This window comes from Anthonomus grandis, chromosome 13, assembly GCF_022605725.1.
Source record: "Anthonomus grandis grandis chromosome 13, icAntGran1.3, whole genome shotgun sequence".
Taxonomy (NCBI): Eukaryota; Metazoa; Arthropoda; class Insecta; order Coleoptera; family Curculionidae; genus Anthonomus; species Anthonomus grandis.
Genome location: NC_065558.1, coordinates 3,145,842 through 3,173,605, shown reverse-complemented (window position 1 = coordinate 3,173,605; position 27,764 = coordinate 3,145,842). Strand labels below are relative to the sequence as shown.

Below are 27,764 nucleotides of genomic sequence, written 5' to 3'. Positions count from 1 at the left end.
ATTGATTGTTAATATCTGGACAAAAAAATATTGAAATTCCTTGAGAATTTCAGGAGATACGGCCATTATATCGATTAAATAACAGCGGGCGCGGACTATAAATAGCTTGCTGGCAAACGACATATGCTGCGTTCTAGATTTTGGTTGCTGGCTATCGTTGCTGTGTTATTAGTCAGCAAATAAATTGAACTTTTAAAGAGTACATTTTTACCTATAACAAAGTAAAATACATTAAAAAATATGTAGTTGCTTAAGAAAATTATATTTAATGAAAAATTGGAAAGTTGATTTGACATCATTGTCTGAGAGATGGTGAGCTCAAACAACCTCGCCTATGGTTTGCAGCTAGGCTTATTCTAGGCATTCAATGTTCTAAGGTTCTATTCCTCTTGAGCTGCAATTCTTACCTCCTGAAGGGTCAAAGTTAGGTGTTCCCTATTATGGATCCTTATTGTGAACATAATTCCATACATGTTCGATCGGATTCATATCAGGAGAGTTGGCTAGCCACTCTAATCTCGTAATATTTCCATATTCTAAATCCTCTTGTACCCTTCTGGTGCGATGGGGCCTGACATTGTCATCCATAAATATGAAATTGGTCAACGTTTCCAGTTTCTTCGTAAGTATAAATTTACGATACGAACTACCGAAATTCTAAGAACGATAGAAATTGCGTGATGACAAATATTCTTGGTGCAAAGCCACTATTCTTGGTCTATCAAACAACGAAATTACATTTTCCGGCATTTTCAGACAAAATATACATAGAATGTGAATAAAATGTCTCTGGTCGAGAATACACACTTTCTTAGATACCATTTTTTGTTCTTTGGAACGCAAAAACAACATAATGGTATCTTTTTTGACGATGTGTATTAGACGACAAAGTATTAGGGATGACTTATCACAAACAAAGATAGTTCTGATGGAAAAATCAACTCAAATATAAAAAGACTCCGCAATATCTCAACGCAACAAACTCAAATTAGTAAACTCCTTGATTTTTCCTATATATGCCTTGAAAAAATTAAAAATGGCGAATCAAGAAATATTAGATACTTTGAATTGTGGCCCTATAGAAGAATGTTGGAAATATCATATGTACAATATCATACTGTCAGTTCTTAAATTCAAAATCACCACAAGGCTATCAACCAGAATAAAAACTGCCCATACTATAATACTTTTTCTCATTTATGTGAACGATCTGCCACAACTGCAGGTAACTGGCAAATTTACATTGTTTGCCGATGATACCACCATCCTCTGGCACGACTCTGATGTTTCTCAAATGGAGGCCAATATACGTGCAGATTTGTTAAAAATAAAAGACTGATGTGATGAAAATTTTTTGACATTTATGTTTCCAAAACAAATATCCTTAATTTTAAATGTAATACAAATGATATATGTTTAAATAATGAAGCCATTACCATGCCACCGTTTAGTAAGTTTTTGGGTCTTTCCATAGACAAGTTCCTTAAATTTGAAGATCATATTGTGAATGTATGTAGAAAAGTCTGATCAGGCTGCTACGCCCTAAGGGTTATTGCCACCAGTCTTAATTTCTCCATCGCCAGATCTGCATACTTCGCGATTATCGAGTTGCACCTTCGATATGGAATTTGCTTTTGGGGTTCATGTTTAAATTCACTTTTTAGTTCAGTGATTGTACTCCAGAAAAGGGCCATATCTATGTGGGGCCAAGCCTCGTGACTCATGTCGCCCGCTTTTTGTAAGTCATAATATTTTAACCCTGTGTTGTATTTTTATTTTAGAAACAGTTTGCTTAGTTTTTAGAAAATATAAACAGGAACTTCACTTAGGAAGCCACTATAATACGCGACAAAATTATTTGTTGAGGCTACCCATTCCTCATTTTCAACTTGTCCATAGCTCTATCATATATGGAGGTAGAAAGCTGTTTAATAAACTAGAAATAAGACAACTTAAGACTGAAAAAATCCTACGTAAAGGACGAAAATATTTCTTGCTAGTAAAGCGTACTATAGTTTAGGTGATTTTTTAATGATTAGCATTTAAGTATTTTCAAAGTTTAATATAATTTTATTTTATTTTAAATTAGTTTCTCGTTTTTATTCCTTTAATGTACAGTTTATTGGCTTTGTCTACAACTTCTATATTTATAATGACAATAAAGCATTTTTGAGTTTGAGAGTTTGAGTTTATTTATCATAACTTTTAAACTACCAGTTCAATTTTAATTAAATTTCGCATTCAGGTTATTGTAGTGAATTGCGAATTACCGGTGAAGCCAATTTTTAAAAAAATTGCCAATGGCGTAATATACGGTGGGACTTGTCCTATAAGAAGTCAACTGTTAGATTCTCCATTTAATTTGGAAAAAAAAGTTACTCTTGCAAAATTATGATTTAAGGCACTGTTTTTAAAATATCTTAATTTAATTGTTCAGAAATACCTGCTAAAATGTTGCAAAAATTTATAAAAAAAAGGAATAGAGTATTAAATTTTTGTCTGGAATTATGGGGCTTTATAGATTGATCGCTGGTAAGATGCAACTTGTGCGTTTTACCCAAACATACCCAATTTTTTTTTTTGTAAAACAAAGACAATTAAAAAGTTAACGGCTGCAGCAATTCCATAGCGTAGTAAAAGAATGATACAGTGCTTTAGAAGCTTCAGATCCAAGTTTTTATGCAACAACCCTAACAGTAGCCAGTTTCTGTCTCAATGCTAAAAAGCTCAGCCTCGAATGCTTTAGTACCACTTACCGTATCAATTCAGCACTACGGCCTGAAATTTTCGAAGCCTTTCAAATGATGCTACCTACAATGAAACTTTAAAGAATATTAATATTATACAGAAATATCTTTTAAAAGTTATTTTATTTAAATCCAGACTGTTTCCCTCCAACCCTTTTATTTAAACAATCTGGAATATTTACTCTTACCCAACCTTATATTAAGATTCTCAATTTGTAGTAATCTTTTTAAAAATTTTATTAGTCAGAATGTTAATACTAGAGCAAATACACATTAACATCTAATAATATCCATCCCCCATTTTAGTGTAACTAATGATGTATAACATATGTAGCTCCCAAATTATTAAATATGTGCTGGAACAATTTAAAAACAAAGAATATACTGTAAAAAAAATTGTACTCATGGATTTATTTAAGATAACATACATTCCAGCGTGCCATTAACTTCCATTAGATTATAACTAGCTAGTATTTAGTCAGTTTAATATTTCTGTATTTGATAATATTATTTAAGCAGGTATATGTTACTATTATTAGTCTTAGGTCGAAGTTCATTATGAACTAATTATTGATCAGCTGAATGTACATACACACAGCCACGATATGTTCATTGTATGCATATTATATCATTATCTTATAATAATTCGATGGTGTGTTTCCATATGTAGCTATCTACAAAATGCTTTATATTTAGGAAACACAAAATAAAGTTTAATAGGCTGTATCAAATCAAATCTATAAAAAAACACATTTTAATAAAACTCATCTTTTTATTTATATATTTTTTATTTGAATAAAATAAAAAAAAATTCTTATAATGACCCAGATTTTCGAAAAACATAAATAATAACTAATTTAAACAGGAAAAATGCAGATAGCTATATTTGGCACATAATACTTTCTCAAAGTTGTAGTGATGCGAAAAGCTATAAGCTTAAAGAACTAATTCTAAACATAATAATGAAAGATTAAAATAATTATTAATAACATTATTGTAAGAAAAAGTCCTCGCCCTCAGGGTCATTTACATCTGGAACCACCGTTTCATCCTCATCAATGGTTTCGTCACTACTTAGCAAACTTGTAAAAAAGAGCCGGCAGTCATCTGGGACACTTCCCGAATTGCAAATTTCTTTTAAATGTTTCAGCTTTAATGCTGAAATTTTCCTCTTTTCCTCGTGTAAGGGTTTGAGACATTTTTCCATGGAAGCAACTGTCACTCGTCTTCCTCTGTGTGGAAGAATAATTATATTGCGAAAATCTTCATCAAAATCAAGTTTTAATTTTCATTGTAAAAGGGAATGCCTTTTCATACCTAATCCACTTAATATGATGCCAATTAACCACATTCCCATCTTGATCCTTGTTTCCGTTGATCATAATTAGCTTTGCCAGGGTTTTCCAGTCAACAAAAGCTATGCCTTTTTTTCGAAAAATTTCGTACTTTGCGTGCATTGAATCGCATTCCATTTGGCTGTGTCCTGAAATCAGGAATTTTTGATCAATAACCTCTATCGGTAAAACTTGTACGGCAACAAATTGATTTTTATTTTGGCCTCCACATGTGTCACTAAAGAGCCTTACATTTTGAAAGGATGTAGAAAGACTTTTGAGGTGGTGGAATAAACAAGATGCTATTTCGCATGGGCCACGTGAACCTTCTACTTCAGACCACATGTAGCATTTTCCAGAATTATCTCTACAGTTAAAAATAGTGAAATTATATGTGGCTAACTTCATCTTGTAAAAAATAATGGGGTTAGTGTTGTTGCAATTCAAAGTTGGCGGAATGTATTTCTTTAGGATTTTCCTTTGCTGCATCCTTATTCAAATTTTTTCCTGTCTGGCTCTTTCTTTATTTTTAATGTGATCTTCATAGTTTTGCAGCAAATTTACTTTAATTTCCGTGTTAGCAGATTCATACGCTGTACATGTTGGACATTGATCCTTTCGAGGCTTATGGAATGATAGATTAAAATGAGAATTAAAAATATGGCGATAGAATGACTCCTTTAAATATATTTTCACAGTTCCAAAAGTAGCTACGTGATTTTAAACATATTTGGACCTCATAAAATAATTTACAAATAAAATAAAGACACTTTTCAAATTGTCAATTTTGGCGCCAAATTTAAATTTATCGATATAGCCTCTTTTGGAACTATTAGAAATCCTTATTTTCAACAAGGCTATGTAAATAGCTCAAAAATACAATTTTTGAAGATCGCCACATTTGGAACCAAACCATCGAATTGTAAATTAGTATATAATTAAGTAAATTAAAAAATACTAAATTAAACTCGTGAAAAGTAAAAAAAAAATAATGCAACAAATTTGGTTTTATTTTTATTAAGCGTTAATTTATTTTCTTGGAGTCATTTATTTATTATCACCAGATCTTTCTCTCCTTTGAACTTTAACAACGGCCAGTTAGATGCTGTGTAAAACACAAAAAAAAATCAAAAATTTTTAGATACTAGATAATATTGAAATTGTAAAAATATAATTATTTACACTTTTTTATTCCATCGTTATTTTTAAAAAGTTTGGAAATGTACCAATTGTTATAGAAAAGTTTATTAAATATGTTAAAATTGCAGGCATGCCCTGGGGCTTGGAAATTTCAGCCTCGAATGGCTTATTAGCCCTTGCCATTCTGCCATTCAATTCAGCTTCACGTTCTTTCTACGGTCTGAAATTTTTGAAGCTCTTAATCATTATTAAAAATTATTACAGTTATTTACTTCCAGTTCTTCATTCTGTATATTTTACCTCATCAAACTTAGATGCCAATAATTTTGTTTATTGATATTAGAAGATTAGAATTATACTATTGCTTGACGAGTCTTTGACCAGATATTAGCAATACTAATATATGCTTGCCATGCTTTGTCCATAAAATTTATATTTTTGAATGATAAAGTAGACTTAAGGGTAAGAACTTTTAATACAGGGAAAACTGTGATGGTATACGTGTTCCCTATATAATAAATAATGCAGTTTATAGATATGCTTAACGATTAATAAATTGTTTTATTAGAGATATTCACACACAAACATTTAAAAGTACATAATTCTTAAAAACACTCTTATAAACTTATTTAAAGATAGCAACGGTACACAGAGTTCTATTCCAAAGAATTCCATAATTATCTTTCCAGTTCTAAGCGTAACACATAATAAAGCATCAAAAAGGATTAAAGTTTATAGGCCTGCCTCATCATTAGGTCAAAGTAGCAGTCATTGTCAATAGAGGCACTAATTCCCGCATAATAGTTGAAAAATTCTTCTTTGGTGACCTATAATCGAGCTTATTATAAAAAAATGACTTATCTGGATAATTTTAGCACCTTTCCATCTCTGGTGGCATCCTGCTCAAAATTACCCAAAAACTTCTTCATAATAGTGTCCTCGTCTTGCTCTCCAGAAATGTATAATGGATGAGACTTGACATTGTAAACGTTCTTCAAGTCTTCAATAGTTATTTCACCGTCTCCAGTTTTGTCCATTTTATTAAACGCTTCTTGGATGACTTTATTTCTGGATTCTGATAGTGGCGGCTAAAACGTTACAGTTTATATAAATTTACCTCACCTAAATAAATTAAACTTACCCTTATATGAACTAAAAACTCGTTTAAATTAACACTACCGCTCCCATCAGTGTCGAATTTGGTAAACATCTCATTGATCTCCTCGTCAGTGACTTCCAGACCGATTTCTCGCAACCCCAGTGTGAATTCTTCCTTATTTAGGTTCTTGTTGCCATCTTCGTCCATTCTGCGAAACATTCGTCCTATAAAGGGTTAATATGGTCAAAAGCTTTTCACAAGTCAAATAAAACCTTACCAAGTCCTAATATCCCGTGGGCACCTCTGGACAAACAAAGCAAACGTAAACGTTGCACTGGATCTCCGGAGTTTCCAACCGCTTGAAGCTCCCTTAAGCTTTTTGAAGCCATTTCGGTTTCTTGGCGTGAAGTTGCACTTTGTGGTCTTGGCATTCTAATAAATTGAAAAACAGGATCACTTAATTGATTTATACGTGATGGGTATACGTCAGTGTTTATTGTTGCCTTACCACTTTGTAAATAACGACTAAAAAGGGCTTGCCTTAAAACCTATAATCAACGTTTGGGATCGCCTAAGTACTATTGTTTAAATCTAATAATAAATTAAAATTCGCCTCGTTTTAGATAAGTTAACACGGTAATAACCGACAGATGACTAAGACTGGTGAAATTTTCGTTTTGTGGTTATTCAAGGTAAACGACGATGATCTAGATGTTCTGCTTATATGGCGAAAGTTTGAATTAAATTGAGGTTGCATGTGTTTTTTTTATTAATAAATGGTCAGTGGTGTCATTGTATTTTGAGAAGAGATTGGTAAAATATTAAAGGAGTTTTTTTAACGAATTTTATTTTGGGAGCATGTTACTGAAAATTTCAGACCGTACATAGGTCGTGGTGCTGAATTGAATGGTAGAACGGCAAATGGTACTCAAAGTGGCCTAGAGACCTTATAAATAATTACGATTTAAAAGAGTCTGGACTCTATAGGAAATCACTTAAGTTCCTGGAAGAAGTGATCAACTGCCTTTAAGAGAATGCTTCAATTACTAAGAAGGAATTTAAAATCGTTTAAAGTAACTCAAAATAAATTTAAATTCCTAGAAGATTTTAACTGCCTTAAAGGAATGAGTTGCCATATCTTAAAACAACATTAATTGGCCTCAAATGTCTGAAATAAATTTGACAATTTATCTTAAAGTTTAGATTATAAAGCAAAAGCCTACTTTTAATTCCTTGAAGGATTTAATCATTCAACTTTCTCGAAGGAACTACTTTAAACTCCAGGTTTGTTTCCACGATTTAACATAAATTAGATAATAAAAACCCAGAATCTATGTCTGACTTCAATTGCCATTCCGCGTGGAATTCGACAACAGGTTCCTGACTTCGGTTTTCCTGAACTATTTTGCAAATTCTGTTTTACATTTAAATGAACGGCGAAAAAACTCCCGAATTGTAATTCACACAACCTATGCATAATCAAAGTAATTTAATTACTTAATGTAAACATTTTCAGGATTTTTTTATTGGGATATTTTAATCCGGAAATTAAAATTCGGGAGCTTAAACTTATCATTAAAAATTTCAGTCGGTAGAAAGGGCGAGGTGCTGAATTGAACGGCAGAATGGTAAGTTGAGCTCAAAGGTTTATAAAGTGGCATGGAGATTTCATATACAAATTAGAAAAAAATACTTCAAAAATCTGCACTATATAGAAATTATTTTCCTGGAAGAATTAAGTTAAGAACTGTGTTTAAGATATTGCTTCAATTACTAAGAAAATATTTAAAATGATCTTAAATTTCTGGAAGAAAATCTTAACTGCCTTAATGCCTGAAAACAACATGAATTGACCACAAATGCCTAAAATAAATTTGAATTTTTTTTTTAAGTCTGTATCATGAAGCATTAAATTCCTGTAAGGATTTAACCATTATTTAAATGTTCTTGAAGCAACAACTTCAAATTCCGGGATAAATATAAATTTCCCGAGTTTTTTGCACGACTTAACACAAATTAGATACTAAAGGTCCAGAATTGATGTCGGGAATAAATTGCCATTCTGCCATGGAATTCGGCACCAACTGTTTACCTTATCTATTGAACATTTAGTTCTACGTTTAAATTGACGACAAAAACTGAATTTAAGGCAATGCTTTAATTACTCAGCAGGAATTTGAAATGGCTTAGAATGCTTTGACGTAACTTAAAATTACTTTAAATTCCCGGAAGAAGATCTTAACTGCCTTAAAGGTTAAATATAAGTATCCAAAGTTTTTTCCACGATTTTAACAAATTAGATGCCAAAAGCTCAAAATCGATGTCAGACTTCAATTGCCATTGTATTCTATGTTTAAATTCACGACGGAAAACATTCAAATTATAAATCACCCAACCCTATACATCATCAAAGGAATTTAATTGCTTAATATTTTCAGGAATTTTTCATTAGGCACTTTTTAATCAGGAAATTCAATTTCGGGAGTTTTTCGTCGCGAATTTTGCATTTGTCATTGAAAATCAGTCGGTAGAACGAGCGAGGTGCTGAATTGAATAGCAGAATGGCAAGTGGTACTCAAAGTTTTCTAAAGTGGCCTAGAGACTTCACAAAAAATACTTCAAAAATCTGGACTATATAGGAATGATTTTAAGTTCCTGGAAGAATTAAGCTAAAATTTCAACTGTGTTTAAGATATTGCTTCAATTACTAAAAAGGAATTTAAAATGGCTTTGAATGTATTGATATTTGACGTAACTGAAAATCATTAAACGAATGAGTTGCAGTGAAAGAAACTGGAAAAAATGCCTCGTGGATCATATGATTTTAGATTTGACATCAAAAATGAAATACTAATTGTTAAATGGAATAACAATAAGTGGATTTCAATGGCCACTAATTTTGATCACGTAGAGCCAGTAGCCTCAGTTCCACGCTGGAATAGGAAGGAAAAAGCTCGCATGCCAGTTTCCCAACCTAGACTGATATACAACTACAATAAATACATGGGAGGAGTGGATCACCATGACTGGCTTTTGGAGAAACATAGCATCGCCATCCGAGGCAAAAAGTGGTACTGGTATTTATTCACAAGGATGATAGATATGGCGGTAATAAATTCGTTGCAGCTTTACCGAAGAATCAATGGGAAGAAATCAATAAATTTAAAAGATTTTAGGCGCGAGATTGCAATAACCTACCTCAAGCTTGGTCATGGACGAAGTATTATGAAAGGTAGACCCCTGAGCTTACCATCAACCAAGGGGCATTTTTTGGAAAAGAGAACCAATCAAAGAAGATGCCAATACACTTCTTGTAAAAGTCGCCCACTTACTTACTGTAAAAAATGTAACATTACGCTTTGCACCACTTGTTTTGTAAAATATCACCGCAAGAATTAGATATTGTACAATTTTATAGTAATAAAAAACATATTTTTTTATAAAAAAAAATCAATTATTTGCCCAGCGAAAAAAATTTCTTTAATTTTTTTTTGGCTAAAAATTATCCAAAATAACATGGCAAGACTATTTTTTTAACGATTTTCAAAAAAAAAAAAATAATTTGGGCGTTAATGGGTTAAAGTAACGACTTCACATTCCAAGAAAAGATAAATTTCCAGAGTTTTTTTCCACAATTTAATACAAATTATAGATGCTAAAAGTCCAGAATCGATGTCGGACTTCAATTGCCATGCTGCCATGGAATACGACAACAACGCTTTTCCTGATTTATTCCTATTTTGTTCTACATTTAAATTGACCACGAAAAAACTCTCGAATTATAACTCGCCCAAACCATGCATTATCAAAATAATTTAATTAATTATTATAAATATTTTCAGGAAATTTTCGTTCGGGAATTTTTAATCAGGGAACTAAAATTTGAGAGTTGTCTTGTCGCGAATTTTGAATCGGGATTTAAGCTCTTGTCGAATTCTCGAAAATTTCAGACCTTAGATGTGGTGCTGAATTGGATGGCAGAATGGCAAGTGGCGCTCAAATTAGCTTAATTGCTTCATACGTTAACTTTTGACATGCGAGTATCTTTTAGTCATGACTATGTCAGAATAGACCAATCTGGTCAAGAAGGAAACGACCGGTATACAGGGTGTCTGTGATACCACCCTTATATAAATTAAATTAGGTCGGTTTCTTAAAATTAATGTTGACTTTTTTACAAGGATTTAGAATGAGCCTCGTATAGATTCTTAGGCACGCTATTTTAGACCCTTGTACAATAATTAATTATGTTTAAAATATTTTCAGAGTTCATGAAAAACTAAAGATTCGAACCATATTATATATTAAAAAAAAAAATGAAATATTGTGATGCTCTAGTACATACCTTGCAATAAAATTAATACACTAAAAAAGAACTTTCGCCCCTTTAAACGACAATGTTCGACTGAACAATACGACCGACTATATAATAATTGAACTAAGTTCAAACCTTTTATTTATCGACCGGAAATATACACGACGCGACAAAAACCGCGATAAATATTTAAAAACTCCTCGGGGTGGTTTTATTTATTATTTTTTTTAATTTCCCAAGAGGACCGAAAATAATCATTTAATTAACATAAATGATTATTTTAATTTAATTAAGCCTAATATACGTACAATATAAGCGATGCAAATGGAATTAGGCACGACTGTATAATATGTTCATATGTAGGAAGTGTTTTTTATTAATGGTGCGGAAAATAGATAATGTGGTATCGAAAGTTTTATATGCTATGACGAATTGTGTTGCTAAGCGATCGATTTTTCGATAGGATATAAACAAACAATAATTACATACAGCGTGTGTCAAAGAAAGAAGGACATATAACAACAGTAATGAGAATCTTGCATTTAAAATGTGACAATCATTGTGTTGAAGTTAATGGTGGGTATTTTGAACATTCTTTTTGTTGAAGCACCTTTTTAATATCCCGATATTTATATAATGGTTATTCTTAAACTTAAAGATCCTCTATATCTCAGTATTAAATTGAGACGAGTTGGCCTTAATTGCATTGACTTGGGGAATCGACTGTTGTTCCCTCATTACTATTGAGTCATCCTGTATAGAATATGGGGTTATAATATGGATTTTTTGCTAGAAACGTTTCCCCCAGATCACAGGAATACATATTTAACCAGGATTGCAATTGAACCTTACTGAAAGATTTAAAGCCTTTTTAATTTAATATCCTAGAATACTCGTATGTAGGCTATAAAAAGTAAAACTACCCACAATATTTTCTGTTTCCTTTTTGTTGTGCCAATATCCCGGTATCTACCACAAACATCTAAAAAAAACGTTTAGAGATGTCAATTATATTGTCCGATATTTCATTGTCGTTTGATTTGTTAGTAACAGAGCTGCATTTGCAATATTTAAAGAAATATTCTTATACGGGTTTCTGAATATTCTTATTACAACCATACATCTTTAATTCTTTTGTTAAAGTTCAATTTTAGTTTCTTATACGTCCATCATCTTTTCAACTTCATATAAGACAATTTCTTATCGAAATCCACTTTTGAAGTAGGTAATATTTGCATTTATTCCAGGCATTTAAAATAATTTATAATTTTTTTAGTATTTGAACTTATTTATTTTGAGTTGTGGCTGAAGTTTCTGAATCAATCATTCAGTCATGTCTATAGTAGATTTCAAATACTTCATACCATAATTTTTGATTTTTTTATTATTTTATATATTCCCAAGACATGACTTTACCTATAAGCAGATTAACTAGGCAATTTGTAGAGCAAAACATACAAATCCTATGTATAGGATGAAAATTCAAATTTACTAACGGTCAAAATTGTATTTGAATAAAGATTATTTTAAGGTCAAGCTTGGGGATGAAACATTGATCTTGGGGATACCTTTACCTGTATCTCCCCTAAATTAATTAATATTTGATAACCCTTATTGGGTATGGCGAAGGTCAAATAAAGGAGCAACAACTTCGAACAGAATTTTATCGACATTACCATAATGAAAATTGTCTACTGACCCAAATTGTCTTTTGATGTCCGGTTCTAATGGGAATTAAACACGAACAACGTGTGTGGTGTGTTTATGTAAAAACAAACGTGGCTTTAATAATCATTTATTTGCCTATAATAAGTATTAAATAAAATGGTGAAATGGGCCAGGCAAGCATTTTATTAGGCATCACCTGTAATGTAATTCTAAATGCTAAATATCTCTAATTATCCATAGCATCCTTGATCCAATTGTGACATCTTATTGACATAATATAAACAACAATTAATGGTTTTAATGTCATTTGTCAAATTACGGGAGTTTTAGCAAGAGTAAATTATACACATCAATTTAACTTACATAATTAGCTATAAATAATGAATTTTGTAAATTATGTACTTTAAAAGAAAAAATGAAAATATACCATGCCGCATAAATGCTAAATCTCTCTAATTATCCGCCATCTTTGTTTCTATGACAACAGGGTATTGACATATAACTAAAAGCTTTAACGTCAACTGTCAAAATGTTTATGAACAAGTAATCATAGAGAGGCTTAGCAACATTGAAATTTTTTTTTAATTAATTTATGCAGTAAATAATACTTTAAATAAATGCAAAGTTTCGGTAATTGCGCTAGATAATAAAGTAGTGGCAATTTTAATCCTTGAATTATAAAAAAAGCTAATGTGGTAATAATGTCAATTCGATAAATAGCAAAACCGCGGTACGATATGCTGTTTATAAACCTTACTCTTGCAGCACGAAAATTGACAGGAATGGCAACTGACAGGAAAAACTGATACGTCAGAATATTCTTTATTGAATATCTGTTTATTCATTAAATATATTGCTGCAATTTAAGGAAAAATTACCGTGTCAATAAACATATAAAGTAAGTAATTGGTGAATGCGCAAGGATTCCATATGAGTCCCACAAATTAAATTTCTGATTAAATTTAATAACCTAAAATAGACATAGTGCTGATTTAAATTATGCTTAAAACTGGAAAATTTGTTTTTATTTAAACAAATTAAAACAATAACTTATAATGTACAATATATGTAAAAATGTACAATTCTATTTTCATGTACTCAGCACTTTGACAATGTATCATATATCAATATGGTGAAGGAGTCAGGAAATTCTATTCTGACCATGATCCCTTTTAAAAATAAAAAAGTCACATAAAGCTTTATTGTTTAAACACCGATGTTGTTAACAAAGCTGTTATAAAAAATAACACTACCCATTCATATAATCCAGAGAAAAAGATTGTTTCTAATTGTCCGTACAGTATAACAATGAGATGCCAACCTAGAACAGAGTTGTTCAATGTGAATTTCAAACTTTAATTTACTGTCAATAATGAAACCCTTAGATTTCTGAAGTTGCTGTTACACCATCTTTCAATATCAACCAAATGCTCCTTCACCATTCACCTAAGGATATTTGTATCTTTTCGATACCAAATATCAGTAGTATCATCAGCAAAAGATATGCATTATCTATGCTTTACTGTCTGATTGTAAGTGATTCATATAAATTAAGAATAGTAGCGGACCAACACCAAAGCCACCTACACCTAATGTGACATTTAACTTCTCTGATTCAGAACCAGCAAAACGAATCCCTTGACACCTGACAGACAAAAATTACTTTGACCATTTCAAAATCGGGCCTCACATTTCTAATTTTTGCAGCGGTATTTTATGTGGCACACAGGCGAAGGCCTTTGAGAGATCGCAAAACACCGCTGCGGCTGCATCCCCATTGTTGAGGCCCAGATAAAGCTTCTTCAATAAATGAAGAACAGCATCACTATTCTTGGCACGTATGGAAACCAAATTGAGCCTTTTTACAGCAGCTTTTCTACAATTTTTACGGGTGAAGAAAGTAGAGATATATTGGTCTGACATTAGTAGGAGTATACTCTTCTTACTTAAAAAAGAGCCGGAAAATCACCATCAAAGTTAAAGAGGCATTAATGTATTCAGCCAATGATGATGGAGGCAAATTTGCTAGAATTAAAAACCGTCCCAACCTGAAGAACCTTTAGTTTTAACTTCTCCTAAGATTTCCATGATTTCTTCACCTGTAATAATAAGGAAATAAATATAAAAAAACCATAAAATAACATTTAAAATAATTCCTTTATCACAAAAATATCGCCAATGCAACGTCATCTATTTACAATGATACAAAGTCTCCTCCCTAAAACAATTCTCGCATTTCAACTCGATGACGCCTTCCCGCCACTCGCAGTTACACTTTTCCACCACTTGGCGCGTGCTAGTCACGTGTCCGTTGCCGCAACACAAGGTGGCGCAGTCGTCGATGTTCTGACATCTGCGCCCCCTGGTGGGCAACCACCACGTCCTGTGGGAATCACAGAAATTCGGCGAGGAGTCCAGGAAGATCAGCTGTTTTCGTTTTTTGATTACGCTGATGTCGTGGGCGTTGTTGTCCGGCTCTACTTGGATCGCTGTGTGGTAGAGTTGTTTTAGGTTTTCCGCTACTTTGTCGAAGGGAACCATTACTTTCCAGCAGGTTTTGTGGGTGCAGGCACCTGAAGAGAGAGACGACAAAAGGCATGAAGGTGATGGATAAGGTAGTTTTTCAGATAGGCGAAGCTTATTTGTTAAGTCACTGCCACAGCATAAAGAAACTTTCTTTATGCTGTGTCACTGCGGTGCGATATGCTCTCTACAAATGTTGCTCTCTAGCAGCGTTGAAAATTGACAGAAATGACTATTGACATTGTTGAAATGATAAGTGGATAGTAATTCTTAAAATATTCCAAGAATAATTTAATAAAATTAAATTTTGTTATTAGGATTATATTAAGTTTAAATGATAGTTAAAAGGACAACTTGTAAACGTTTGGTGACTGGCTGATACCTCTTAAATCTCATACTTAAACAAAGATGTGCTTTAAAAAATTTAAAACGTTATATAAGAATATTCGGAACATTTTAATATTTAAACTCACACATCCCAGAAAGTGTTTTTCTAAGTACGTTTTGGTCCTTCGAGTCAGGCAAAATTTCTAGTGTTCTTGAGTAATTGGCATAACTTGTTGGTCCTTTGAGTCGGAAAATCATAAAATTTTTACTGTTTTTCTTTAGATTTTTAGTAGTCGAAATCAATTAATGGGATAAAACGAACTATAGAATGTTTTCCGTGGTACATTATGGTCCTTCGAGCTAGGAAAACTCTCACATTTCTTCTATTTCTCTTTAGATCTCAAGCACTTAATGTAAGTTTTGTTTGATATATTTTGGTCCTTCGAACTCTAAAAATTATTGAATTTTTATTTGGCATTGAGGCAGTTGAAATTAACTTTAAGCAAACCGTGTAGCATTTTGAATAGGTGCTACATTTTTAAGAGTTTAAAAACATAGAGCTAAACAGTTTTATCTGAGAAGCTCTGAACTCTTCAGAATATTTACACGGTGTTATTTTAGATACTAAGTAAGGAATACTCTATAAGGATTATTCCCTGAAGATTTGAATTATTGAAAACATTAAATCTTAATTTATGCCATTGTAAAAATTATGCACATTATTCAAAAAATATTTCTTTACATAATACTCCTTTTTTCTTAAGCCGATTTAGTAACGTATGGAATATTTCTGATTATTAAGCAAAACATGCAGACAGCATACTGCATCGTTGCTTAATATTTAAAATATATAGAGTTATGTAGCTTAGCTATATTTCTGATTTTCAGACAAAATATGCAGACAGCATACTGAACCGTTGCTAAATATTTAAGAGTTCAAAAGCATGGAGTTAAGTAATTTTATCTGGACTAAAATGTATTTTTTTAAAGCACCGACAAGTTTGTTAATTATTTAACAATACCGCAGTATGATATGCTGTATGTAATAATTTCTTTTTGACATTAACGTTGATAATTGACAGAAATGACAGTTAACGTTGTTGACATATTTCAATGGCTTTGACAATTAACCTGAATCATCTTAGGCTGGACTTTCATGCATCTGATTGTCTGACTATAGAACAATACGGAAGCATTCTTAATGGGAAGCTCTAATACCCTAAAGAATATTTAAATGGTGCTATTTTGAATACTAATTAAAGAATATGCTGACAACGACATACAACAACGTTGAAAGTTGACACAAATGATAGCTGGCGTTGTTGACAATTAACCTGAACCATCTTAGGCCGAACTTCCATGCATCTAAAGAAGCATTCTTATTAGTTAAAATATTGGTACAACATTTTTATTAGCTCTAATACTCTAAAGAATATTTACATGGTGTTACTTTAAATACTAATTGCGGAATATTCTGTGGACATTATACCTTGAATATTTGTTATATTATATACAAATTAATATATACTGCTTAATTAAATTTTTTGTGCGCCTTGCTCGTTCTGTAAGTTGACGAAAAACATGAATATTATTCTGTAAATTATAGGGTAGCTATTTGACAAGATTGACAAATGACAGTTACACAAAGCCGACTGAACCGCGACGTTGCTAAATTTTGTAACGCTGAGTTCTACAGATTCAACTTTAGGAAAGTTATTTCAGAGTAGATACGTAATTCGTTCATAAAACTTTCCCTCTATCAGCTTCGACAATTGACAAAAATGGCTATTAATGTTGTTGACAAATAGTTATATTGACTGTTTGGTCGGTATTAGAACCTTATACAAATCATTTTTGTTGATCAAATTATTAACCTTTTATCGGTTTAAATCTTGATTTATATTAGAAATAATATAATATGCTACCCTTTCATAGACGTTCAATTTCATCAGCGTTGACAACAGACATTGACAATTGTCCTAAGATTTCCTTAGTGCAAATGTCCATGCATCCGTATGACCGATATTATAGCGTAAAATTCCAAGTCTGATGTCTACACGTTTTGCCCAATAAGAAGTGGGAAATAGTCTCACTAAGTCGGCTTGACATTGTTTTTAATTGCCTCAAACCTAAACAAAAATTTAAATATTTTTCAATCAAAATGTGCAAAGAAAAATACACTTAAAACACACACATAAAACTTAAAACCAAATAATGCCAGTGATCGATTTCAAGTGCCTTAAATCTAAACAAAACATTATTAATTTTCTTAGTTCGAAGGACCAAAAGGTGTCAAACAAAACACATATTAGGTGTCCGAAATCCAACCAGAAATAGACAAAATGTAAGAATTTTCCTGGCTCGAAGGACCGAAATGTATCAAGGAAAACATTCTATGTTCTATATTAATGACTCTGAGAGTTAAAACATCTAAGACTGGTGCTATTCTCAATACTACTGTAAAAATATTCTATGAAGAAGATGACAATGAATTGAAGATTTGAATTATTCCAAGGATATTTCTTCAAAAAGGCTTGATCAAATTTCTTGTCATACAGTTTGCTCCTTCTGTAGGTCAACTTAAGAAATAAATATTATTCTAACAATATTAGAAATTATACGGCAGTCACTTGACAATAAATACCACGGTGCAGATAGCATAAGTCCACCTGCTTTCCTTCTCATCATCATTGAGAAATGACAATTATATAAGCGCCACTGAACCGCGACGTTACTAAATGCTGTAAGGCTGAGTTCTTTAAATTTAACTCTATTAAAGTTATTTTACTTTAGATACGTAATTCGTTCATGGAACTTTCTCTTTATCAGCTTTGACAGTTGACAGAAATGGCTATTGACGTTGTTGACGAATAAAATCGTATTGACAAGTGTTTGACGTCGTTGACAATTGATACTTTTAAGAAACAGTAATGACACTGACAATTGTCTTAAAATTTCCTAAAGGTAAATGTTCACGCACCCGATGGCAGATATTATTTACGCTATAAATCATTCTCATTGGTTGTTTAGTGCTTACGAAAACTTGGAATATTCTTTGTTAAGTATATTCATAAAATATGTTATTAACCTGATACTCCATGACACTTGCATTCCAACTTAGTCTTATTCTTGACGACCCTCAACCCAACTCTGCTGTTGTACTTCATCACCCTGTCGGGCTTATCACCTGATTTCTTCAATTGCAAAAATTTTTCCACGAACACCGAGGCCTGTTTCGTGTTAACCGAGCAACCTGGAAAATTATAATGATGAAAAATTACTGAAGAATGTCAATATTCACCTCCCCATTCCCACTCGGCCGAGCTGTCACTTTTAGGATGCTCTCCGCATTTACAGTTCGTCATGCTCCCTTCTTGACATGCTCTGGCAACCGCGTATGCCAGAGCTGACGTTGCCAGACTGTACATAAAAGCGGTTTCTCTATAAGTTTTTTTGAAGAATTTTTTCATGTTGCTAGTGGAGCAGTTCCAGTGTTCGAACCTGCAGTAAAGGATAGTGAGTTTAGGTTATTACTAGTGATGATAGTCAAGACTTACTCAAATTGCCTTTGACAAGAGCTCAAAGTTAAATGTCTGGTTTCTAGTAAGATTTCCGATAAGCCCTTCCTCCTTTGGCACATTTGTCTTTGGTGTTTGAGCCCTTTGAGCCATCTACAAAGGTTACGACCGTCGTGTAGGTCTGGGTCGAAAAAACTCGCGTTAGTTGTGTATAGTAGGGCTAGCAAAGATTTCCTTCTTGTAGGCATTTTATTGGTTTTTGATAAACTGGAAAAAATGAGTCGATAGAATACCACACCTTAAACGGTGCACTTATATACTAGGATCAAGTTTTTTTCTGAATATGAAGGTTTTTAAACAACGGAAGTGAAAATATAGTAAAACTAATGTTTGATCTTTTATTTTTAGACATTGCGGTCATTAAATTGGCGTGACTCAGTGAATAAACCAACGTAGCCTAAAACAATACTTAAACAAGTGGGTATTTTAGGTAGTATGTGGTCAATCAGAAGCAATGAGTATTATATTTTGACATATGACAATTGGGACTGTCAATTATTGTGTTTCCATCTTGTATTTTTTCACATTTGAGTTGAGCTGCCAATAGGAGAAAAATGATTTTCTAATGCTCATGTTTTCCACTTGATTATGCAGGACCAATTGGTCAAAAAATTGCTGCCATGTTAAGTAGAGGTTTAAGAGCGATTTTTTTAAATTTAGGAATGAATTTTTTTTTAATTTCGATTGTCCTTTTGTATTTCTAAGAGATGGCTTCAAAAATGCTTTGAAAAGTCGTATTTAGTTTTTTTTCGTCATTCGATTATTTTTTTTTAATTTACATTTTTATTATTTCCTTAAAATTATATTTTTTAGAGGCACTATATTTTTTTGTAAAAATACTTTAGCTAAAAAAAATAAAGGAATTTAATTAATTCATTAAAAAAATGGAAAAATGACTCAAAATCGATGAAAACAAAAGAGACAAAAAAATTAAATGCCCAGAAGAAACGCATTACTAAACAAAACAAATGCAGATCAAATGCCCATAGAAGCAAAAAATTCATTCAAGAATGACAACTACTTGGAAGAACATTTTCAAGAATAAGAAAATGATTTAAAGCAATAAATTAATTTTTCAATTGCCTGGAAGTTTTTGAAGTAATTTAGTTTAACAGAGTAGATCAACAGGCCTGAAAAAAAAACAAATAATTTTCTCAATTATTTTAAAATATATATTTAAAAAATAATTTAGCTGCTTAAGTAAACCACAAACTTTTTCTATTGTCTGAAAAAATTAGGAAAAGTCTTAAATAGGCTCATAAAAAAAGCAAAGTTATATGATATTGACAATTGTTAAGAAAAATTTCTTCAAGACTGGTTAGGAAATTGAAAGAATGACGCGAAGAACCTGGAAAAACAAAACTTCTCATTTTGGCTTAATTATACTTAAAGAACAGCCGGGAAAATTGACATTTTGCACCTGAAAATTACAATAATTTCTAATTTCAGCTACCAAGGACAACAATAATATTCCACTGCTTAGAATAAACATAGAAAATGGTTTTGACTGCCTGGAATAAGTATAAAATGGCTTAGAACACTTCAAATCAAATAATAGACCATTTGGTTTTATGGCAGGAAGGTCCACTAAGCTAAATGTCCTCAATTTAATTGATATTGTTTCAAGTGTTTTTTAAAGAGGGAAGTCAGGTATATGCACTCTATCTGCACTGATTCCTCAAAAGCTTTTGATTGTGTAAATCATGCTTTTTTGTTAAATACAGTATCTCAGTTTGGCTTTACTGGATTCTTATAGAACTTACTTAAAAAAAAAGATAATTTTAGCTTGGGTTTGATCGTATGAAGAATTAACCTCTAAAATTGCAAAAAAATCTTTTTTTATTTCTTATAACATTATTTATTATAAAGTGCTCAATTTAAAGTTTCCATATTGTAGTAAAACTTGTCCAAGTAATCAAAACAAAAACTTTCACTATCTTAAAGATCGAGTAGCTGAGCGCCATTTTGGAAATAAAAAACTATAATTGTTATGTTAAAAAACTTATAATTAAATTAATAATTTGTTATTAATCCATATTTGTTTAATTTTTTTAAATTCTGGTTTCTATAGGCTTAATTATCGTGGTTCTATTACTTCCTCCTTTCTTATAATTAATTTTTTTCGCCTTCTTTCTAAACACATAAGACATAACTTCATCACTTCATTAAATTTGTATTAATTTCTTTAATAATGCACTCTATAACTAACTAATTTTTTTTTTATTAATATTTTTTCCCGATATATTTTCTATTTTTTGATAAGGTATAATATATATTTAACTCTCTAGCTATTTTCTAGTTCTTCTTGAAAGTAATGTCAAATTTTTATTTAATTAAATACTATTTGCAGATGACACCAAGCTGCATTGAGAATTTCAAATTGTTTCTTATGTTATGTTTGTGTTAGTTGTAAAAATTTAAATAGAGTTAAATGAATAAAAAAACTGATAAAAAATAAATAAAATATAAAAAGAAAAATGGGGATGATAAAAATAATAAAAATCTTACATTAAATTGAGGGCAAACACCAATTAAAGTAAATGGAATATAAACAGTCTAAAAATAGTGATTTTTTTTTAAATTTAATTAAATAAAAATAAGATGTGTTTATTAAACAAAAACTCATTAAATCGTTAAGATTTAGTTTATTAAAAAAATAAATATATTATCAGAAATTCAAATATTTTTATGGAAATAAACGTGACAATTTTTTTTTCTTTTAAATTTCTCAATTCACAATTTGACAATATATACCTTGACGCTCAATTTTCTTTTTCTTTTATGTTTATTAAACAAAAATTAACTAAATAGTTAAACTTTATAAAAAAGCAAATTTTCTATAAAATCGTAATTAATCCAACATTTTTAATGGCAGTAAACGTGAAAAACTTAATTCGCAATATTGGCATCCCTTAAGTAACTCTTGACTCTCAGGTCGTTTTTTCCCTTTTTTAAGTTTCTACATAAAGTTCAAAAAAGAAAAGTGAAACTCACCCGGTTTCCCCTAAAGTGGCACTCCCGTAAATAAAACTGGCAAGACACAAAACGGCTAGGAACGGCAGTACCTGACGAAATATTTTCATTTTCGTTCTACATATCGACGGAAAAGTACGTTATCGGTACCGCACCGATAAAATGGTGGACATTTTACGAGAACTCGATTTTCGATCCAACCAATACCTTTTGTCTAAACGATCTTGCACGTATGTATGTATGTATATATGCGGGTAGATTTACGAGGGACATTCGATAAGTAAGTACCTTCTTTTCTTCTGGTTCATATTAGCTTAAGGTTTGTGTGTCAATAGCTACCAAATACATTAAGATTTTTGGTATTACTGTCAGCAAACAGGTCGATGTTATACTTGTATGAAGAAGTTACACTCCATTTTTTTTCTAAATGGGGAGCATTCAGTATACACAATCAATATAAAATGCCTTATTGTTCAGCATTCGTATATTTTATAATTTATTAACTGCCTACAAAAAGAACATTTTGTAATGACCTTTGAAGTACCTAAGAACTCTTTTCGTACCTTTTCTATTAGATTTATGTTGGTTTCTGCTTGTAATGATTATGCAACAGAAACATATTCAAGATGAGCTCTTACAAGAGCATTATACAATTTTATGATACTATTAATGCTCGTAAAGAAGTTCATATAACAAAGCTAAGTATGTTCAAAATGAATAGTAAATTTAAGATAACAATCACCTAAGGACCTTTTAAGGTCCAGATTTTCGGACAAGTTCTTTATGAGCAATATGATGGGAGGTATTAAAGTAGTTTACTTTTTTTCGTAACGGTTATCACATAACACTTTAATTTTATCAAACCAATATCAAATAAATATCTTAAAATCATCAACAAACATGAGACATGATGAGTAAGTCAGTACCTTAATTGAAGAGGACCTAGTAGGGGGGTACTGCCTTGAGATACCCCATATGTTACAAATATTTCAAGGGATAACGATTATTCTACCTTCGCTGCCGAATCTGCAAAGTAAGACGTCATAAACTGAGTTACGTGCTTAGAGAATCCAAGAATTTCTAACTTTTGAAGTAATAGTTTGTGACTCTTACTTTATCAAACGCCTTCGTACAATCACTCATGATTGTATCAAGCTACTGTTCGTCATTTATTGGTATTGCTTCTGATTGTGAAATTGTAGTTGTCGATCTATCTGGTAAAAGACCATGCTGCTATCGGGCAAATTCTGATTGAAATTGGCATGAAATATTGATTCAAGAATTTTAGTTAAGGAATTTAAGATATTGACTTGACTTTTATCACTTGTCTTAAAATTAAGAGTAATATTAGATCTTTAAACTTTTTGGCTTCTTCTTCATACGTTAGGACTAGTATGATCTAATGCTGATGTCTAGGAGTCAACGGCTATTGGGTTTTTAGCCTTTTTCAATTGTTAGCTATTCTCTATACAAGCTCTTCGTCTCGCTTTAGCCCATCTTACAACATCCGGGACCTTATTGATATCTCTCCTCCATGTGTGTGTTATGGATCTTAGCATGCGTTTAGTTATTGTATTTTCTTACAGACGTCTTATAGATTCTAACTTTGCTTTCTATGTTCTAGTGTTTGTTTTTGCAGATGATCTAGATGAATTGTAGATACTCCGATCTTCCATTTCATTGGAAATTGATCTTTTTTTGACTTTCTCTCAATTTCTTCTGTAAAACATTTTATTTCTTTATTACTTGAACTTATTTTTCTGTTATTTGTTTCATCACATATAACAGTCATGAAAAGAACAGACAAATAATGTCATCAACTGTCTGGAATAAAAAAAATTATTTCACGAGGATCAGTTGCCTGGAATAAAATCAATATTTTTTACAGACAATTTTAACATCAAATAATCGACGATTAAATAGCCTTTCGTTGCTAATTATGCAAAGTTAATTAAATAAAATACAAATTTCATGCATAACTTAAATGCATCTGACTCTCATTTCTTATATTTTGACTTAATAAATTATTACATTTAATATGCTAATTTAGTATTCGATTAATTGTTTTTAGTTGAATATAGGGCCAAATAAAACTCCAAGCCTTTTTCTTTATGTCGACGTTTCGGCCTATATTAGGCCTTTTCCAGGGCTGCAGTTAAAAGTTACGGCCCTGTGTTGTAAACTACCAATTATGAAACATTGATACAACTTTAAGATATCTATAAAGGGTATATTTTTTGAGAACATACAAACAACCCAAACATTAGTATCTAAGTTAACCCAGAAACATGTTACATTACAAAGTGCAACAGCAATATGCAGGATTTTCTGGGATTTATTTTTAAATTATGGTTTGAGCATAATTATTCAATTTATTTAATTCGGCAATTTATCTAAGCCACTATTCAGTTCAGCTATTGTATAGTGTCATAATTAGGGTTTTCACAAAATTTTAAAATTATTAGTTTTTATAAAACTTTTTGATAAGTGAATTAAATATTTTTGAATTTGAATTAAAAAACCTTTCAATATTAAAAAAAAAAATACATTCACAGTCTAAAAACAACAAATTCATCAATCTACTAGAGGAATCAAAATTAGGACTTCTAAAAACAAAACTGAACTTTTGACACAAAAAAAAATCTTCCTTAGTTTCCCCCGTATATACATGCAAATAAAATATAAACCGACACATATAACAAAAGGAAAAAAGATAACAAAATACATAAAAGCAATAAGGTTCAGATCAGGAGCGTTGGTGGGAGTAACCAATCGGGTCACCGTGAACCTGCCATTATTTGATAAGAACAAACAACCAGACGTATCGATTTTATTGGTTAAACCCCATCGTACTTATCATCGTTTTCGTTGGTGACGAATCAGTGGCGGAAGTATACATTAAACATATCAAACCTTGAGGCAAAACGATAAATTATCTCTCGCACGTCCTAGAATCTATTTATTATTCTCGGTGCGCCATTTCTGATCGGTTTGCCGCCCAAGTAGATCGGTAATTCCATGCCGTAACTGTATGGCACGATCTAAAACAATTGCCGCATTGTAAACGGCCGCAATTACATTATAAAAAGGCCAATCAGTGCCCTTTTGCTTCGCGGTCGGTACTTTACTAATGGAGATAGTACTGCTATTTTGATGGTTGTTACCAGTGGCGCAACAAACGCTATGAAAAGAACTTTTTCTATTTCTAGATTAATATCGTTTACCGCTGATATAAGTACCTTTCTTGTCAATCTTTTAATAGTGTATACAGTTCATAGAGTACAAGTTCTCCATATTTTATAATGTGTACCAAAGCGGAGTTGAGACTTTTGCTTTTCTTATTATTTTGCAATGATTTAAGAGATTATCTAAATCATAGAATTTATTACTTTGAAGATGACATCTCACTAACAATCTTCCACTTATCTGAGAATGAATTAACACAGATCGCAAATATTGACTCCTAAAATCTACCCGATATTGATCGCAATCTTACGTAATACCTGGTTCGAACAATCATTCAAAATCATATTAAGGTATTAACGTTGATTCCAGGCTGAGCTGATCCCAGCATATTGATTATTTGACCAATAAGTTACCCCTATCGTGTTCAGCTGAGGTAAATTTAAACGCAACTTTTCTTTACGTACATGCACCTAAGGAAAAAATTATTTCTGTAGTCTGAAGAAGGCCCAATATACGCCGAAACGTTGACATAAAGAAAAATGTAAAAGGCTTGCAGTTTAATTTGGCACTAAATCCAAGAAACTAAAAACAATTCATCGATTACTAAAATAACACATTAAATGTAATCATTTATTAAGTTCAAATGTAAGAAATGAAAGCCATATGCATTTAAGTTATGCATTTATTTTATTTAATTAGCTTTGCATAATTAGCAACGAGAGGATATTTAATCGTCGACTATTTGATGTTAAAGTGAATGATTTTTTTTATACCAGGCAGTTGATCACTACGATACTTCAATTGTCTGGAAAAAATGTTGATTTTATTAGCTTTAAGTGATCGGACATTTTTTTTTCCAGGTAGTTATTTTATTATTTATATTATTTGTCTGTTCTTTTCATGACTGTTGTATGTGGTAAAACAAGTAGATAGGAAAGATCGCAATTTTGCGTAATACCTGGTTTAAACTTCAAAATCTTCAAAATTTATACCAGGCTGAGTTGGTCCCAGCATATCGATTATTTGACCAATAAGTTAGCCTTATCGTGTTCAGTTGAGGTAAATTTAAACGTAATTCTTCTTTATGTGCATACACATGTTATGAGTCGACTATCTTATGGTATTATACTATGGGAATTATCCTCTGAGATTAATAGACTACTCCTATCACAAAAAACGTATATTAAGTATAATTGATAAGTGCAGAACTCATGACGCTCCCTTATTTGCAAAGTTACTGATGTTCATTAGAAATCATGAAAACTATTTTAAGAGTAATACTTATTTCAACAAAGGAATTCCGACTCGTTCTAAATCGGACCTCAGCATACCAGTACCATATTTGAGAACTCACCACTGATCCGGGCAATTGAAATATACAAATCACTCCAACTTACGAGTATAATAACTCTTATATAATAATTCATGTAAATTATATCTTATTTAATAACTATTTCCTGACCCTTTTAAATTCGCCCCACAATTTTCAAGCAGTACAAGTCTTGTTACCCTCATTTGCCGTTATTTCTCTGAATCTTGCGCTGGTAAATTTAATCACCTTTAAAATAAGCCAACTTTTATGCATGCGGAGGACATAAAAATAATAAAAAAATGAGTTTCAGTGAACTCGTAAAATATCAATTCGAAAAATTAAATTTTGATATGGCTTCCATTCACAGGGGTGAAGAGTGCGACCTCCATTTGTATAGTTTTTGGTCGATAAAATTGAACGTAAAACAAGTATCGGAAATTGAACAGCTAACACATTGGATACTTTACGGTTTTAAGAAATAAATGAAATTATATTATATTAAGCCAATAATACTATGAGATATAATAGATTTATACTTAACTGTCTATATTAACTTCACATTTGGATGCTAAAACCGGACAGCGCCCCTTTTTAAGATATTTGATTAACAGAACATTTAAAATTTAAAAATGCCACAAGGGCGTGCGTCTGTATTATTTTATGTCGTAAAAGGTTGTTTGTTTTAAATGTTCACGAGAGCCCTTAAATCGTTTGGGACAACTTTGAACGATTTTAAAAATGAACAAAATATTTCAATCGCATGAAATAAAACACACAACTTGAAGAATATCACTCTGAATTGCTTAGAAAAAATTAAAAATTAATGGTAAATTGAGGAAAAACTAAATCGCTTGAATGAATTTAAAAGCTTCAAATATTTGTAAAATTATTTTAGACAAAAAAAAAACAAAATTCTTCAAATTCCTTAGAAAAATAATGAATTACTTAAAATACAATAGGACAAATAGGACGACCCTGAACTGAGAGTCATGTATTTAAAAAAAATGAGCAAAATATTTCAATCGCATGAAATAAAGAACGCACAGCTTGATAAATAAAGAATATCGCTCTGAACTGCCTAGAAAAAATAAAAAAATAATGGAAAATTGAGGAAAAAACTAAATCGCTTGAATGAATTTAAAAACTTCAAAAATTTAAAAAACTATTTTAAACAAAAAAAAAAACAAAATTCTTCAAATTCCTTAGAAAAATAATGAATTACTTAAAATACAATAGGACAAATAAGACGACTCTGAACTGAAAATCATGTAATTATCTAGAAGAAACTACTTAGAAGAAATGGAAAAATACTTTAAAATATTTATGGGTTCAAGCCTAATATTATTTTAAAAAATTGATAAAAATAACTTGAACATGTTAAAAAAAAAACAACAATAAAACACTTGCTGAAAAAAAAACTGTAACTGTAAAAGAACTATATAAAAGAAATAATAAAATGACTTTAACTGCTAAATGAAAAAAACCAAAGGACTACTGCAAAAAAAATGAATGCCTGAAAGAAACAAAATTCGTGAAATTCCTGATTGAAATAATAAATGACT

At 31.3% G+C, this 27,764-nt stretch overlaps 2 protein-coding genes across 4 annotated transcripts; both read right to left on the bottom strand.

The window, feature by feature from the left end:
* Positions 1–5,757: 5,757 nt before the first annotated feature.
* LOC126744070 (calcyphosin-like protein) lies at positions 5,758–10,964 on the bottom strand. Of its 3 annotated transcripts, none has more exons than XM_050451420.1 (5): positions 10,944–10,964; positions 6,598–6,752; positions 6,363–6,544; positions 6,100–6,309; positions 5,758–6,048 (listed from the first exon to the last, which is right to left on the bottom strand). In XM_050451420.1, exons 2-5 carry the CDS (start codon positions 6,749–6,751, stop codon positions 5,947–5,949), a joined length of 648 nt encoding a protein of 215 aa, XP_050307377.1. In that variant the 5' UTR covers position 6,752; positions 10,944–10,964; the 3' UTR covers positions 5,758–5,946. The 3 variants fall into 3 exon arrangements, with proteins under 3 accessions (XP_050307377.1, XP_050307376.1, XP_050307375.1); XM_050451419.1 differs by lacking the exon at positions 10,944–10,964 and adding an exon at positions 10,666–10,883; XM_050451418.1 differs by lacking the exon at positions 10,944–10,964 and adding an exon at positions 6,829–6,992.
* A 3,477-nt stretch (positions 10,965–14,441) lies between these two features.
* Positions 14,442–21,899, bottom strand: LOC126743835 (protein Wnt-9a). Its single transcript, XM_050451066.1, has 5 exons — positions 21,726–21,899; positions 18,711–18,938; positions 18,455–18,654; positions 18,242–18,406; positions 14,442–14,876 (listed from the first exon to the last, which is right to left on the bottom strand). Exons 1-5 carry the CDS (start codon positions 21,812–21,814, stop codon positions 14,494–14,496), a joined length of 1,065 nt encoding a protein of 354 aa, XP_050307023.1. The 5' UTR covers positions 21,815–21,899; the 3' UTR covers positions 14,442–14,493.
* Positions 21,900–27,764: the final 5,865 nt, after the last annotated feature.